This window comes from Amphiprion ocellaris, chromosome 11 (assembly GCF_022539595.1).
Source record: "Amphiprion ocellaris isolate individual 3 ecotype Okinawa chromosome 11, ASM2253959v1, whole genome shotgun sequence".
NCBI classification, from domain to species: domain Eukaryota; kingdom Metazoa; phylum Chordata; class Actinopteri; family Pomacentridae; genus Amphiprion; species Amphiprion ocellaris.
Window position 1 is genome coordinate 30,654,906 of NC_072776.1, and position 16,760 is coordinate 30,671,665.

Below are 16,760 nucleotides of genomic sequence, written 5' to 3' on the forward strand. Positions count from 1 at the left end.
ACACACACACACACACACACACACACACACTCCCCCAGCTGCTCACGCGGTCATCTTTAATTATCTCATCAGCGTTGGTGCTGATTATGAAGAACCAATTAACAGTCCATTAGCCAGCTGACCAATCAGTTGCCCCGCTGTTGCCATGACGGTTTGTTTACAACCACAAGAGTTACTCATTTGGACACACATGGACTCTGACACACATTAACAAACTGTGCTAATCCTGTTCAGCATGGAAGGACTGAAATACAATGAGCTGCCAGGCACAGGCATGTGAAAGGCCTATACTCTGTCTTTAGCGGCTTTTAACGCTAACTTTTCCTCCGTCTCCCTCCGTCAGGTGACTTTTTACCGCCTAAGAAAGCCGTGGGTCGGCTGCAGAATTCGATCAGAAACCGGTGCAGCATCGGGAGGAGAGTTCATAGACACTGTGCTGTGAAAAACCACAAGACCTGGTAAGGTAAATCATAGGTTGAAAGTTTTCACACCTGGCCCAAGTTTAGATGCTGTATTTGACATTGACGTAGACTAAATCTGTGTCCGAACTCAGTTACTACATGCAGGGCTGCAGACTAACTTTTCTGCCGGTAGCACCTCCACCCTTGTCAGAACACATCGCTGACTGAACATTTTCTTAGCGACAAACGCTAGAATTTATCAATGTTCCTAAAACGCCCCACATTGCAGGGAAACTATTTTGAGGGAGCGCTCTAATGTCACATCTGGCCCAGATTTGAGTTGTTTTTTTAAATTTTTAACATGCGCTCTTTTCTATGAGGGAAAAAACAGCGCTCGTACACTACAGTTCAAAAGTTTGGGGTCACTAGGCAAGTTCATGTTTTCCATGAAATCTCACACTTTTATTCATGTACTAACATAACTGTACAAGAGTTTTCTAATCATCAGTGAGCCTTTCAGCACCATTAGCTAACACAATGTAGCATTAGAACACAGGAGTGATGGTTGCTGGAAATGTTCCTCTGTACCCCTATGGAGATATTCCATTAAAAATCAGCCGTTTCCAGCTAGAATAGTCATTTATCACATTAACAATGTCTACGCTGGATTTATCATTCATTTAATGTTATCTTCATTGAAAAAAACTGCTGTTCTTTAAAAAAAAAAAAAAAAAAATCTAAGCGACCCCAAAGTTTTGAACAGTAGTGTAGGTGCACTTTGCATTCCAGGAGAAGGCCACATTTTAAAGCGTAAATACCGCAGTACACTGAAGTTTCCTCCACCTTGGTGAACACAGAAGCTGCCTGTCCTGGTTAGAGCGACACCAAGCTTAATGATCATCATGCACTAGCACAGTGTGACCACTTGAAATATTAACTTTTGATCGCAGTCTGGACCCTGACATGATATAGCGTGTCTGCCATTTTGTAGTTATGTCCAAATGTTAAATTGCAATTTTTACACCCTATAAAGTCACTCAAAGTATCCCACATTGTACTGTGAAAAGTAGTGAACAGCTGATGGTCACTACCCAACAAAATGTACCATCATGCATTACTTTGAAGGACTGGCAGCATTTCCACAGATTTCTCACAGCTATTTTATAGTGTTAAGAAGAGTTTTTTTTTTTTGTGGAATCTATCTTTACTCCGCTAAGGGATGCGGCGGAGTTCTGTAATGATCGGCGTTGGTTTGTCTGTTTGTCTGTCTGTTAGCAACATTACTCACAAACGGACAAATTTTCAGGGAAGGTCAGAAATGACACAAGGACCAAGTGATACGATTTTAGCAGTGATGTGGCTTATAGTCTGGGTCCACGGATGTGTTAAAGATTTTTGTATCATTGCGAGATAGCAGCACGGCGTCACCGTAACTATGACTACAAGTGAACACTACATCAGCTGCCTGCTGTACCTGGAGAAAAGCCACGTATTCACAGAGAGAACATGCAAACCCAATGCAGAAAGATCCCAGGCCCGGGCTGGGATGTGAACCTGGGATGTTCTAGCTGCAAGTTCACAGTGCTAACCACCAGGCTACTGTGCAGCATACTGTACAGAATTCAACAACAGTAAATAATTTAAATTTGGTTGCCCAACAAAGTAGTTCTGTTATGCGGTGACACTCTGCTCTCAGTGCTCCTGCAACACTTGTGGTGATTCCTGTCAAGCAACACCAGTAACAAACTGAGTCTGGGTCAAAACAGTGACCCTGTGACTTGAGCTGATTTTTGGAGAAAAGCAGGAAGTCACAGAGAGCCAAATATAGTGAGTAAAGTAGATTAGAAGTGACAAATGTGTTGCTGTGGCCTAAAAAACACACTGCTGTGACCAGACATGACACATTGGAGTTCCCATACCTTTACACACCACAGTTTAGGTTGTTTGCGCCGAATGTTGTCCCTCAAATACATCAGGACTTGACAGTTGAACTCTACCTCAACAGTCCAACCAAGGAGGACAAATTCACGAAGCACAGCCATGTGAATGTTGAGCTTTTTCCTGCTACTCTTGTCCTGATGCACCCTGTCTGGTTGTGGAGATGGTAAAAATTGCTGTTTCTTTCCTCCTGCTATTCTTGGCCGCAACCATAACCCCTCTTATAAATTCACTTAGCTCTTTTTCTCCTGCCATCTTGGTGCAAAATTAGCATCAGCTGAGCCTGATTATCATTTTTATTCATGCCACGGAGCATGATGAGATGCTAATTGCTTAATTTTCCCATGCAGTGCACCTGTGTGGAAGCATCTGCACGTATGTTTCTCTGCTGATTTCTGCAGGTTTTTCCTTTAAATTTGTCACCCTTTAGTGTTTTGTATCATGATACTGGAAGAAATGAGATTTGCATGCCCTGTTCAATTAGCTGCTAAATATTTTTTATAGTATTTCAATGTGAACATACACTGGATCCCATTTTGCCTTAATTCTCCATGGTATACTTTCAGCAAGGTGTTGGAAACATTCCTCAGAGATTTTGGTCCATATTGACATGACAGCATCACACAGTTACTGCAGATTTGTTGGCTGAACATCCATGATGCCAATCTCCCATTCCACCACATCCCAAAGGTTCTATTGGATTGAGATCTGGTGACTGTGGAGGCCGTTGGAGTCCAATGAACTCACTGTCATGTTGAAGAAACCAGTTTGAGATGATCTGAGCTTTGTGACGTGGTGCTTTATCCTGCTGGAAGTAGCATCAGAAGATGATCCACTGTGGTTCACAAAGGGATGGACATGGTTAGCAACAATACTCAGGTAGGCTGTGGAGTTTAAACGATGCTCAATTGGTACTACGGGGCCCATAGTGTGCCAAGAAAATATCCCCCACACCATTACACCATAACCAGCCTCAACCATTGATACAAGGCAGGATGGATCTATGATTTCATGTTGTTTACACCAAATTCTGACCATCTGAATGTCACAGCTGAAATGGAGACTCATCAGACCAGGCAAAGTTTTTCCAATCTTCTGTTGTCCAGTTTTGGTGAGCCTGAATGAATTGTAGCCTCAGTTTCCTGGTCTGTGTGGTCTTCAGCTGCTGTAGTCCATCTTCTTCAAAGTTGTTGTGCATTCAGAGATGGTATTCTGCATTCCTTGGTTGTAACCAGTGGGTGTTTGAGTTCCTGTTGTCTTTCTATCATCTCCAACCAGTCTGTCCATTCTCCTCTGACCTCTCACAACAACAAGGCATTTTGGTCCACACAGCTCACTGGATATTTTCTCTTTTTCAGACCATTCTCTGTAAACCCTGGAGATGGTTTTGTATGAAAATCCCAGTAGATCAGCAGTTTGTGACATACTCAGACCAACCCATCTGGCACCTACAACCATGCCACGTTCAAAGTCACTTAAATCCCCTTTCTTCCCCCTTCTGATGCTCGGTTTGAACTCTATCAAGTTGTCTTCACCACGTCTACATGCCTAAATGTATTAAGTTGCAGCCATGTGATTGGCTGATTAGCTATTTGGGTTAACAAGCAATTAAACAGGTGTACTTAATAAAGAGGCCGGTACATAACAGGAGAAATATTTTCACAGTTTCTCTTTCATTCACATGAAATCATGCTTGTAGAGTTGTAACGCAATAGTTCTGATAAACTGGTCCTATAGTTTTATACAACTGAGGATAAAAGCAGAAGAAAAACTGACATGATTGTAACAAAAGTGCCTGGTAGTATGTCAGCAACAATGATTATTTTCTGTCATGTTGTTCCCTGTTGCTGGATTTTGACATTTTTCTCATTAGAACATCCAAAAGCAGCAGAAAATTTAGACATTTTCTATGATTTCAACCATGATGCTTATAGAGATAAGTTAGATTTTTATCTTTATATATTGGTAAGTTTTCTGGTGTGATGCAGCTGGAGGGACGACTGAAAACTTCTTACCTTTGAGGCAATTATTAGAAAAAACTCAAATGAATTCAGCGGAGGAGATCAAATTAGGCTATTTAGCAGCACAGGAAGGAATCTGTCGTTACCCAAATCCATTAAAAAGCTCATGTTGCTTCTTTCCCATAGTTATACCAGTTTAAGCTGCAGGATCAGATTGAAATTGTTTGCCAGTTTCCCATCTATTTATCCAGCTAATACTCCTGTTTACCTGCTCGTTGGAGGAGAAACGTTTATCAATGTGACAACTTTACAGAACTTTAAAATCCTTCTAAACTTTGGTACCTAACATATGACGATGTAGGGTTTTTCCTGCCTTGGAGGCTGACTTTTAGGGTGGCTATACACACAATCAGTCCAGGTAACCTTAACTGACAGAAATCTGTGCATTTTGCTGCTATTTCGGACCATTTAATAAATAAAAGCATCTGTTACGCATGTATAAATGTAGCCCCAACTACTTTGGCACTGGTGATTTTCATTTGGCTTCAACCTCTTTAGGTAGCATCAAAAAAATCCTCTAAGAAAAAAATGATCCCACTTCCCGCAAAGGAACACGCTGGAGTTATGTGACAGTCGGCGTTGGTTTGTCTGTCCGTCTGTTTGTCTGTCTGTTAGCAACATTACTCAAAAACGGACTAATGGATTTGGATGAAATTTTCAGTGAAGGTCAGAAATGACACAAGGACCAAGTGATTAGATTTTGAGAGTGATGTTTCTTATAGTCTGGATCCATAGTCTTGTTAAAGATTTCTGTATCATTGTGAGATAGTGGCATGGCGTCACTGTAACTATGACAACACTACATCAGCTGCCTGCTGATGATCACATGATTGCAATCCTACTACAAATTGACCATTGCGGACTTATTGGGACTTATCCATCGGATATGATGCAAAGTACAATTGTTTAAATTGTGGGGGTGTTTCTGAGTCCCATCAATTCCTGCCGCCTGCTACATATTTAGGTCACATGATTCGGTATCCGCACATAACATACACATGCAGAACACACGTCTGTGCTCAGTGCAAGGTTATTTTGTTTGTGGGTACATCTATATTAAATGGCTGAGTGTATTTCTTGTTACACTATTGATCCTTGTCTCTGAACAATACAATGAATTGATCCGGACTTATGTTTGTGATGGTCAGTTTCCTTAAAACTTGAGGTGTGCTGAAAGTTTCTTGTGCTTTACAACATTACTTGAAGGAAACTATTTTTGTTCAAGGCTGCTAAAAAAAAAACTAAAATACTGAATAAACAGAGACTCCCACACGAACAGACAGCATACTGTGAGAAAGCTGTCAGTGAGGATCGGCTCTGCTCAGACTGAGGCTGTAAGGAGCGGTGCAGCCTGTAGGGGGCGCCAGCAGCTCTGCACACTGACTGTGATTGTTGCCACTTGACTGGAGAGGATTTGTGACTCTCATTTTCAGGAACATTACTTCAACTCATTCAAAACTCTGCTGCCCGACTCCTCACCCGAACCTGTTCTCACGACCATATCACCCCCGTCCTGCAGAACCTCCATTGGCTCCCCATTTCACACCGCATCCAGTACAAACTGCTTCTCCTCACCTTCAAGTCCATCCATAATCTTGCCCCCTCTTACCTTACCGATTTGCTCCTCCCCTACACCCCCCCCAGGAATCTCCGCTCCTCCCACACAAACCTCCTTTCCATCCCGCACAGGACCAGCCGGCGACATTGGGGGGACAGAGCCTTCGCCATTGCCGCCCCCACACTCTGGAACTCACTCCCCCATGCCCTCCGTGACTGCACCAACCTCACCACATTTAAATCCCTTTTAAAGACTCACCTTTTTAGATCTGCTTTCCTTAAGTGATTCTGTATTTTATCTTGAACTTGTTTTACTATCTATTGATTTTAATTAACAGTTTTGTTTTATCTTATTGTATTTTATGTACAGCGTCTTTGAGTTTTTGGAAAAGCGCTTTATAAATAAAATTTATTATTATTATTATTACATCATCATTGTCAAAAAATCACACACACATACACTGGAACCACACACTGGAAACACACACACACACACACACACACACACACACACACACACACACACACACACACACACACACACACACTCTCTCTCTCTCGGATGCAGCGGGCGAGCGAGGGGAGGATGGACTGAGACGCCTGTTTGCATCTGAACGGAGCGTAAAGTTATGTGCGTTTGAATTTGGCAGGAGGAGGAAGGGGAGGAGGGAGAGGAGGACGAGGTCTGTCGACTGCAGGATTCCATCACTCTTGGCAACCGTTGTTGCGTTACCACGGTAACGCTCTGCAACATTCTCTGCTTCTTTGTCCTCCTCCATCACTCCTCTTCCCCCATCTCTCTCTCTCTCTCACTCCATCCCGTCCTTGCGTTGCTACGGCGATGCTCTGGGACATTCAGCGGCATCGTTTTGCCGCCGCAGTGCCGGAGCGCAGAGGTCAGCTGTGAGCCGCTGGAGGAAGTCGCAGCCAGCCGATCGCCTCGTTCCTTCTCTCCTCTCTGCGTTTGCAACTTTCAGATTCTCCTGACCTTTAACCCCCACCCGCCGCTTCTTTTACCGATCAGCCATCGACCGGGATTGGCCGGGCTTCGTCAGGTGACGTCACAGGAAGTTGGACGAAGTTTCATCGAACTCCAGCGCTCTCCTCTGCGATCAGCGTCGATGTTTTCACGACTCCTTCGGTGCGAGAGACGTCGGGACTCTCCACAGGGACCAAACTCTGCTCCGTGAACACTTGTGCAAAACCTGAGCGAGATGAGCGAGGAGGTGGAGGAGGCGCAGCTGCTGGAAGCCGAGGAGCAAGAGGAGGTGCAGCAGCAACAGGAGGAAGAGCTGCAGGAGGAGCAGCAGCTGGAGGGAAACCTGGATAAGCTGCAGCAGCAGCAGCAGGTGGAAGAGCTAGGTGAGGAGGAGGTGGTGCAGCAGTTGGAGATGCAACAGGAGGAGGAGGAGGAGGTAGTGCAGCAACAGGAGGACAGCCTGTCTGAGGAGGTGCTACAGAAAGAGCAGGAGTTTCAACTGCAAGAAGAAGAAGAAGAAGAAAAAGAGGAGAAGGAGGAGATGCAACAAGAAGAGGAGGTGCAAGAAAGTGAGAAGGAGGTGCAGGAGAGTGAAGAGCTGCAGCAGCCCGAGGAGGAGGAGGAGCAGCGGCAGGAGGAGGAGGAGGTGCAGAGTGAGGAGATGCCACAGTCTGAGGACCAGCAGACTGAGCAGCAGCAGCAGCAGACGGAGGACTTTGTGGACGCTGTGGAGCAGAACCACAACAACCAGGTGCTGATCCGGCTGAGAGGAATGTGAGTAAACACACAGTCAGTCAGCTGGCGGCCGGTGATGTAACGTTTGCTGCCGACGATGTAATAGCACTATTGATGATTGGTGATCATGTCGTGGGGATCAGCGAGGCGCCGCGAGACCGACGGGCATCAAGTGTGGTCGCCCCGGTTGCCGTGGTGATGCTGGCGCGGAGCAAGGATTGAAGAGTGACAGAAAATGAGTTGAGAACGGTGGGCGTGCGACATCGCTGAACATAAGCGAGAAAGAGAGAGACTGTGTGTGTGTGTGTGTGTGTGTGTGTGTGTGTGTGTGTGTGTGTGTGTGTGTGTGTGTGTGTGTGTGTGTGATGAGTTCACAGCTTCCCGTCTGTCAGGTTTCTCCTCAGCGATGGACTCTTTAACGTCGCCACATCTGTCTTGAATTTGAAGCAAAGGCAGGAGGTGTTTTAGAAAAAAAAGAGAAATTGTTGCCTTTTTTCTCGTTCTCCAGTGTTGCCATGGTAACGGCAGAGCGTTGCGATGCAGCAAACTCTCGACAAAGATAGATGTATCAGCAGTGAGACGGAGAGAGGGAGATGAAGGCAGGGAAAATGTTTGATTCAGTGTCCAGTTGATGCTTGGGCCTCATTATATCATCAGTCAGCGTCTCTGAGGAGCCTTCAGAAGTCTCACATCTGACCAGTTTCATAATTTAGCGCCATAAAGTGTCTCGTTTCCATGATAAATTTTGTGAAATCACACCGACCCATGTGGATTTAAAACTCTCGCATCATAGTTTTACACATTTCTCTCGTCTTAATTAAGGATTTCAAGCGAAATTGACTCAAAAATGAACAAAATTCATCATGTATGGTTTCATTTATGAAGGTGTAAATTATTCTTGTTTCCTGCAATGCATAGGAAACATTTAGTTTTTATAGTTTGGGCAAATCTAAATGTAAATCTGCATATATATAGGGTTTGTTTTTATATTTTGCAATAAACATCACTTTGAAAAGTATGTAAAATATATCAAACCAAGTCATGATTATTAAGAAATCACATTTAAAACAACAGATATTAATAATTATGATAATATGGCAATATTAACTACTAACTTAAATATTAGGGATAAGACTACAATATTATTTATTAAAAAAATGTACCTACATAATTAATTAATACAATTCAGACCCTACAGCATTGGAATATTCTGGAAATTTATCTGGCTCATTAGCATATTAAGGTTAAGATCTTACAGTATTATTATTGCACAAATTTACCAGACTAATTTAAATATTACAGATAAACATAAGGAGTATTTTTTTTAATATTTAAAACATGCACCTAACTCTTTCAAATACTTACGTTCAGACCCTTTAATATTATTTATTTAGGAAATTTACCTGACTAATTAAAATATGAGGTTTAAGACTCTACAATCTTATTTATTATACAGATGCTACTGACTAATTTAAATATTAAGTTTAAGATCCTACAATATTATTTATTACAGAAAATAACCTGATTGATTTACATATTAAGATTAACACTCTACATATCATTTATTGCACAAATTTACTAGACAAGTTGTGAAAATTGTAAAATTCTAATTAATTAAACTTTTAACTACAAAAAAAGACATGAGCAAGTCAAACTCTGGTCTTAACTCTTACACCAACAAGTGGTTTAAAAGTAAAAGCAGATAAAAAAAAATAGCAAAATTAAATAAATACATAAATTAAAATAAAAAAATCTGATTATTCATGTGATTTGTTATTGTTTTTTTTTACTTTGTGTTTGCTATTCTAATTTTGGCTTACTGAAGTCTTAAAAAGCCTTAAGTTTAATTTTATATGTAGATTTACATGATTATTAGACAATATAGACAAACACCAATCAGCCACAACATTAAAACCTGCTGTGTAGTTTTGTAGTATTCTGTAAGAGTTTTCCTGTTTCCTGTTCTGATGCTATGCTAAGCTAAATGGCTGCTGAAAACGCAGAAATAAGAGGGTTGTCAAACAAGAAAGGAAGTAGATACCTTTTTCGCAGACCACAATGATTTCCCCTTCTGACCTCAAACTATAATCTCATCCTGTTATTTATCAGAACATCAACTATTGGAGGCGAGTCATGAAGACAGAAGTGTCATATTTCTATTTTTCTCTCCCGCTGTCATGCTGTGACCCATCAGATTTATCCTCTGACCCTCGGATGGAAGCAGAACCTCTGTGTTCGAGGATCATTTCTGCAGGATAAATGAGTGTACATCAGCAGAAAAGTGGCTGCGATGAGACGCGTTTGGCTTTTTCTAAAACACACACGGACTGTATTTATGAATGGGATTGACACTAATCCCCGAAGCTACAAAGCAAACACACAAATGTGAGATTCTCAAAGAGGAGTAAAGCTTCAGTTTGTTTCCTCAGTGGCTCTCAGACAAACCACTGCAACCTCCACACAGCTGAAGTAACGGCTCCACTTTTAGTATTTATGATGGAAAATACACTGTTTACACTCTAGAAACTATCTGTGGAAAAATGATGAAAACCTGGCAGCAAAGGTGCCAGAAAAACATGTTAAATGGTGAAATACTAGTGATTTAAATACAGTTAAATGGTGTCATTTCTCAGTCACACATTGTGACAGAACAAATATTAGTAACTGCATATTTTTGAAGTAGACATTGTGTACAGTTTTCCCCTTTTTTAAAATCTGCATGCAAATTAACAGTTTTTTTTTCTTGGCTATGGATAGTTATTTTCCATGCATTATCAAAACAGGCAAAATCTGCAAAATAAGCTCTATTTTAAAAAACAAAACATTTTTGAACCCTTAATATATGCAATTTTAATTTTAAATAGCAACAAATATTAGTACAATTACAATATTTTTGCTCTTTTAAATACAGAAAAAAAAGATTTTTTGTATGTGGACGTTATTTACAGTTTTAACCTTTATGTTTCAAGTCAACATGTAAATTAATACGTTTCTCTGTGATTTTGCTAATACTTGAACATTAACAAAGTAATGAATATATAAAATAAAAACATTCAACTTAATATATGCAATTTTAATTTTAAATAGCAGCAAACATTAGTAAAATGATAACAATGTTTTTGCTTTTTAAATACAGTAAAATATAGCATAATTTTACTGCTAAATGTTGCAAATGAACAAATTACCATTTCTTGAAATACAGATTTTTTTAATGTTTACATAAGTACACTTTTGACCTGTTTTTTACTCTCAACATATGAATGACTACCATTTTCTGGGATTTTACAACTTATTTTTTATACATTAGCAAAACAGGGAAAGTCTGCAAAATAACATTAAAAAAAAGTAAATCCTTAATATGCAGAATTTTTATTTTAAATAACTGCAAATATTATTAAAATAATATGTTTTCTGATTTAAATACAGTAAAAATAGTATAATTTTTCTGTTAAATGTTGTAAAAGAACAAATGGCCATTTATAAAAATACAGATTTTTTTCATTTCCTGCCTAATTTTTTACAGTCAATATGTAAAGATATATTTTTTTTTCTGGGATTTTACAAGATGTTATCTATACCTTAACAAAACTGTGAAAACTTGCAAAATAACACTTTAAAAAAATGCTTAACATTTCTCAATTTCAAATTTTTTTCAAATAAACGCAAATATCTGTAAAATAACAAGATTTTTTGCTGATTAAATATAGTAAAATTTAGCAATTTTACTGTTAAATGTTGCACATGAACAGATTACCATTTATAAAAATCCAGATTTTTTTATGTGGACATTATATACACTTTTGGCCTGTTTATTTTTACACTCAACATGTAAATTTGTAGTTTTTTTCTGGGATTTTACTAGTTATTATCTGTACAATAACAAAACAAAATAGGAAAATTCTGCAAAAAAACTGTTCTACAAACATATTTATAATTTCTCAATCCTAATATCCATAATTTTTCTTTCAAATAACATCAGATATCTGTGAAATAACAGTTTTTAGGGTGTTTGTTATGGTAGACGTGTAAATAAAATCTGTTTTTTCCATTGATTTTTTTAGATATCTGTAACTTAACAAAACTGCTGACATCTTAATGAATTCATTTCTACATACAGCTTCATATGAGAAAAAAAAAGGTGTATAAAACCCTGCTGTGTCTCAGCTGGAGCTGAAGACTGCAGGAGAAAGAAAGGAGAAAGATCCAGGCTGGTAAGAAATGAGCCGCATTAACTCCTGCTGAAAGACTGAAGCATCGAAGGTTAACAAGCATTGTGGGTAATGTCGGCCCCAAGGAAGAAAACGACCAAATCTCTGCTTCTGCTGCATTGATTTTCGTCCTTTTCTTGAAACTCTCCCTTGTGAGTCTGGAAATGTGAAATGACTGCAGTCCTCTTTAAACGCTGCGGCACACAGCGATATTTTAGACAATACTCTGCTTCCAGCTTTTTGGCAGCCGTTCATGTTTGTCCCGTTCCAGTTTCAACAGGACAATGCCCCCCTGCACAAAGCCGACAGCGAGCCACACATTCTCCAACAATAGTCCAACTGGTGAGCTTTTGGTTGAATGGGAGCAGCCAGGTTCAACATCTGGAGGAAATATCCACATGAAGATTAAGGTTAGATCGATAAACAAACCGTTGCAGCCTCAGTTGAACCTAAATGCCATTTTTTTCCTCGCCCTGAAATGGAGTTTTCCCCAAAATGGCCTCCATAATGTGTAAAACTGAAAATGCCGACTTTGTTTTTCAGTGTCTATGAGATAAACTGGGGCAAATTTCTGACTGTGTGATTATTATTATTATTTTCAGACACATAGGGATTATAAAATACGGATTTTCTTCGGAGCACAGCTGTTTGGGAACATAGTGTTTATGGGCCGCAATCGAATTGCAATTTCATACCCTTTGGGTCATTGCACAACAAAAACATGACATTACGTAAGCAGAAACAGCTGTGTAATGAATCCAGCTGCATTAAAACAGCGACAATCACCCCAGAGAGCAGGAGGACATGGAAAAGGCTGAATCCCTGCGGAGTAACCGGCTCAAAGGCTGCATTTTAAACGTCGATTTTGCCGATGACACAGTGCAGTTAATGATGCGATGAGCTGGGGTTTCTGCTGTGATGCAGATTTGTTGTTTGCCGACTAAGATTTAGCTGTTTTTATGAGAGAGCCCTCTGCAAAAAAAAAAAACACACTCGAAAACACAAATGTGGAAAGCTATTTTCACACAGATCGATTGGATCTTCCACCAACACGTCCACCGATCTGCCACTGACAGGTGAAGTGAAGAACATCGATCGTGTTGTTATAATGCAACGTTCTGCAGGGAAACCTTGAGTCCTGATATTCATGTGGATGTTTGACATGTACCACCCACCTAAACATTGCATTCCCCCACCCCCCATGGCAACAGCAGTCCTTGATACCAGTTGCCACCCTCAGCAGGACATTGCACCCCAACACAAAGCAAAAACTGCTCAGGAGTTTCTCGGGGAACAAGACAGAGCTAAGCTGTTCACCTGGGTTCAACACTCCCCAGATCTAAATCTTGTTGCGCATCTGTGGGACGTACCGGGATAAGCCTTATCTAGGTAGGTCCCAACCTCTAACCCACAGAATTCACTGCCACCATCCCATCTGTGTCCATGCCCCACTGGGTCAGAGGACTTTTAGCAGCATAAAGGAGACCAGCACAATGTTAGGCAGGTGGTCATAATGTTATGCCTGATTGGTGTATGCATACACTACCGTTTAAAAGTTTGGGGTCACCCAGGCAACTTCATGTTTTCCTCACAGCTTTATCCATGTGCTAACATAACTGCACAAGGGTTTTCTAATCATCTGTTTGCCTTTCAGCACCATTAGCTAACACAATGTAGCATTAGAACACAGGAGTGATGGTTGCTGGAAATGTTCCTCTGTACCCCTATGGAGATATTCCATTAAAAATCATCTGTTTCCAGCTAGAATAGTCATTTACCACATTAACAATGTCTAGACTTGATTTCTTATTCATTTAATGTTATCTTCATTCTGGTTAAGTGACCACAAACTTTTGAATGGTAGTGTATATGTTCAGGTGTCCATGTACTTTTGGTCATATGGTGTATTTCACCATCTGACATTGGTCCCTTTTGGGGCTGATGCTGACATAGAAATATGGCGCTTGCAACCATACAAGAGTGGATGGATTGGACTTTTCCACAACATCTCACAGTTTGATTAGATTGACATCTGCGGAATTTGGAAGCCAGCACCTTGAACTCTTTGTTGTGTTCTTCAAACCATTCCTGAACAATGTTCAAAATGTTGCAGAAAGACGCCATCAGGAGATACTGCTGCCATGAAGGGGTGTAGATGGTGTCGGTATGTGTCAAAGAAACATCCATATGAACACAGGAGCCAAGGTTTTCCAAGGTTTTCTGCATTTCTGTGCACCTTCACTCACCACATTCATCAATGAGCCTTGGACGCCAATGACTTTATCGCTGCTTCATCTGTTCACTGGTTATTTTTCCCTTGCATGCTCCGTAATACATGCTGTTCTGGTGATGCCCTGACGCAGTCGTCTACCATCCCAGTTTGTCAAAGATCCTTCCGCTGCCCATTTTTCCTGTTTCCAGCAAAACATCTCCAAGAACTGATGGTTTGCTTGTTGCCTGATGTGCCCCCCCTTACAGGTGCCACTGGCAAGACATAATTTGTGTTATTCAGTTAGCTCATGAGTGGTTTTAACGTTGTGGCTGCTCCATGTATATTACTCAGTGTTTGTTTTACTGAAAGTTTCTCTTATCAGTAGTGAGATCAAATGAGCGTGGAGTCATTTCCATTAAATACACACACAAATCTATGCCCCTTGGCAACTCTCGCTCTGCTTAACAGACCCTACTTACTATACAGCATCTTGTATCAGTAACTATCTGGCAGTGGAGCTAAAGATCACAGGGGAAAAAAAAAAATCAAACAGAAATTTACCAGCAGAAGTTGGTGTGTTGGTTGGAGAAACTGACGCCAAGACAAGTGTTCAGTTTTTGCCAAATCTTGTAATAAACATTGGCAAGCGAACGTGTTCTCTGTCAGCAGTGATTCAATGAGAGAGAAACACTGGAGGTGTAAAATAACGACGCAGAATTCAACACAGAAGCTCGTCTACAAACCTGAAAAGACTGAACTCGGAGGTTAGGGTAACTCCATCATTGGGGACTGAAAACAGTCCAAGGTTTGTTTGGTTTTCTACTGGTTCCTTCTGCTTAGTGAGAAAAAAAAGGCCCTTAGGTAACATAGCCAGGCTGAGATTTATTTTCTGATTCAGTAGGTGAGTAAAAGTAACAGTCGTCTGTATTTGAGGCTGGACAACAGTGTTGTTTGTGTGCAAGCAGATGCTCTCAGCACTTGTAGCCCCTTCCAGGTTAAAAAGTACCAAAACAGTGAGGCAGGTTTGAAAAGAAACAGCGCACCACTTTGGGATGACTACTGATTTTACTGGTCCTCCACTGTCCAAGTGACACTGAAGAATATATCATTTTCGAATAATTGTGTCACTTGAGTTTTGATGTTTCTTTAGCTGAAATAACAAATTTTTTGCCAGTTTATCCAAATGTTCCTTGATTTGAAAATTGCGCCGGTGTTTTCAGACATGGAAAGATTGCTCGATCAGTGTCTCCTTTAAGTTTTCCAGTAATTTATCACTGGATCTGAGGTCTGTGGAGTGACATGAGATTTACTGCAAGGTAAAATTTAAACTCAGAGTTGACATCTGTTGCTGCCAGTCTGTGAGAAGGTAGTCTTGTTTTTATGTCTTTGAAAAATCGCAGTTGCTTTGGGAGGTCCTTAGTGATCCTAAGACTGGATTCCTGGAACATCAAGGCGATATTTAACTGATTGGTATCAGCATGTTTACATCCATTGCCACACAGGCGTTGTTAAACACATTTTCTTCCTATGCTAATATTCCTGTTTCAAGCAATGGGCACTTGGACTGGGCTGCAAAAGTGACTTTTACATCCCAGTTTGATCAAACTCATAAGGACTGGCTGGAGGTCATTAAGCATCACAGAAGACTTTGTCATGGTGCCCCTTTACTAGCTAAATCCCGACAATGCTCCCTGCTTGCTGACACACAACTGTCCAACCTTCTCTAGTCACTGTAGTATTTAACAATAAGAACCAGGTGCTACTGCTAATGTACAATAGTTCAAGTCAAGTGTATATTATCTAGGGAAATGGTATCGGGTAGCAGCAGATGCAAAGCATTAAATGACTTGGATCGGACCGGGGACAAAAAACCTTGACAGCGCTAATGCAAAGCCCAGGATGTAGTGATGGGACCCCTGCAAAACTGTGACAAGGGAATTGTTTTAGTGGAGAATTTGCAAACAGGCAAGCGAGAACCATCAAAAAAAAAAAAAGGGCAGTTCACTGAAAGAGCCAAGCATGCTTCCAAATCCTCTGCAAATTTGAACAATTTAGCTGTTGTTTCCCGTGGAAAAGAGAACTTTGAAAACATGCCGACAGTTGAAGGCCTGGAGAAAGCCATGTGAAATGCGCTGAGGGAAATTCTTATATCAGAAGTCTACTTCTGCCCAGTCAGACTAGTCTAAATGTAATGAGTTTTGAATTTTTTTGCACTTTATGAGAGGAATTATGGTAAATGTATTCGTTCCAAACCGTTAGAATATTTTTCTCGGTACAAAACTTCAGTTTAGGCCTCTTGTACTCTAAACATTTACAGTCAGTCTTTTTAAATTGATGTCCTCGCTCAGTTGAATAATAATTCTCGAGTACGAATTCCAACTTGTTTCGGAAGTGCAACAGTTGTTGTCTATAATGTTCTAGCAGTGTTAGCCTGTGATGCTTCAGCCATTGTTAACTCATATTACATGTTTTAATTGGCCTTCCTGTACCCCAAACCTGACACTTCTTTGATCAATCGACTGGCCGCCACTGCTCAAACTAAACATAAAACAATTCTAGTAAAGTTTATTTAAACTGTGTGTTGACAGAAAGAAAGACAGGCGGTGTTTCTTGGGGCAAAAACCTAAAACTACACTGCTATCCTCAACTGTTAGTTTTCATTTATTTCATATTTGAGGGTAAAGAGCTCAGAGGCTTTTATTCTTTCTT

General features: G+C 40.5%; 1 protein-coding gene across 1 annotated transcript in view; it reads left to right on the plus strand.

Annotated features, from left to right (window-relative positions):
- Positions 1-6,519: 6,519 nt before the first annotated feature.
- Positions 6,520-16,760, plus strand: part of pde1a (phosphodiesterase 1A, calmodulin-dependent) — a 51,230-nt gene continuing 40,989 nt past the window's right edge. Inside the window, exon 1 of the mRNA XM_023286922.3 lies at positions 6,520-7,670. Coding sequence (XP_023142690.1) covers positions 7,132-7,670 — 539 coding nt within the window. The 5' untranslated portion in view covers positions 6,520-7,131. The remainder of the gene's footprint in view (positions 7,671-16,760) is intronic.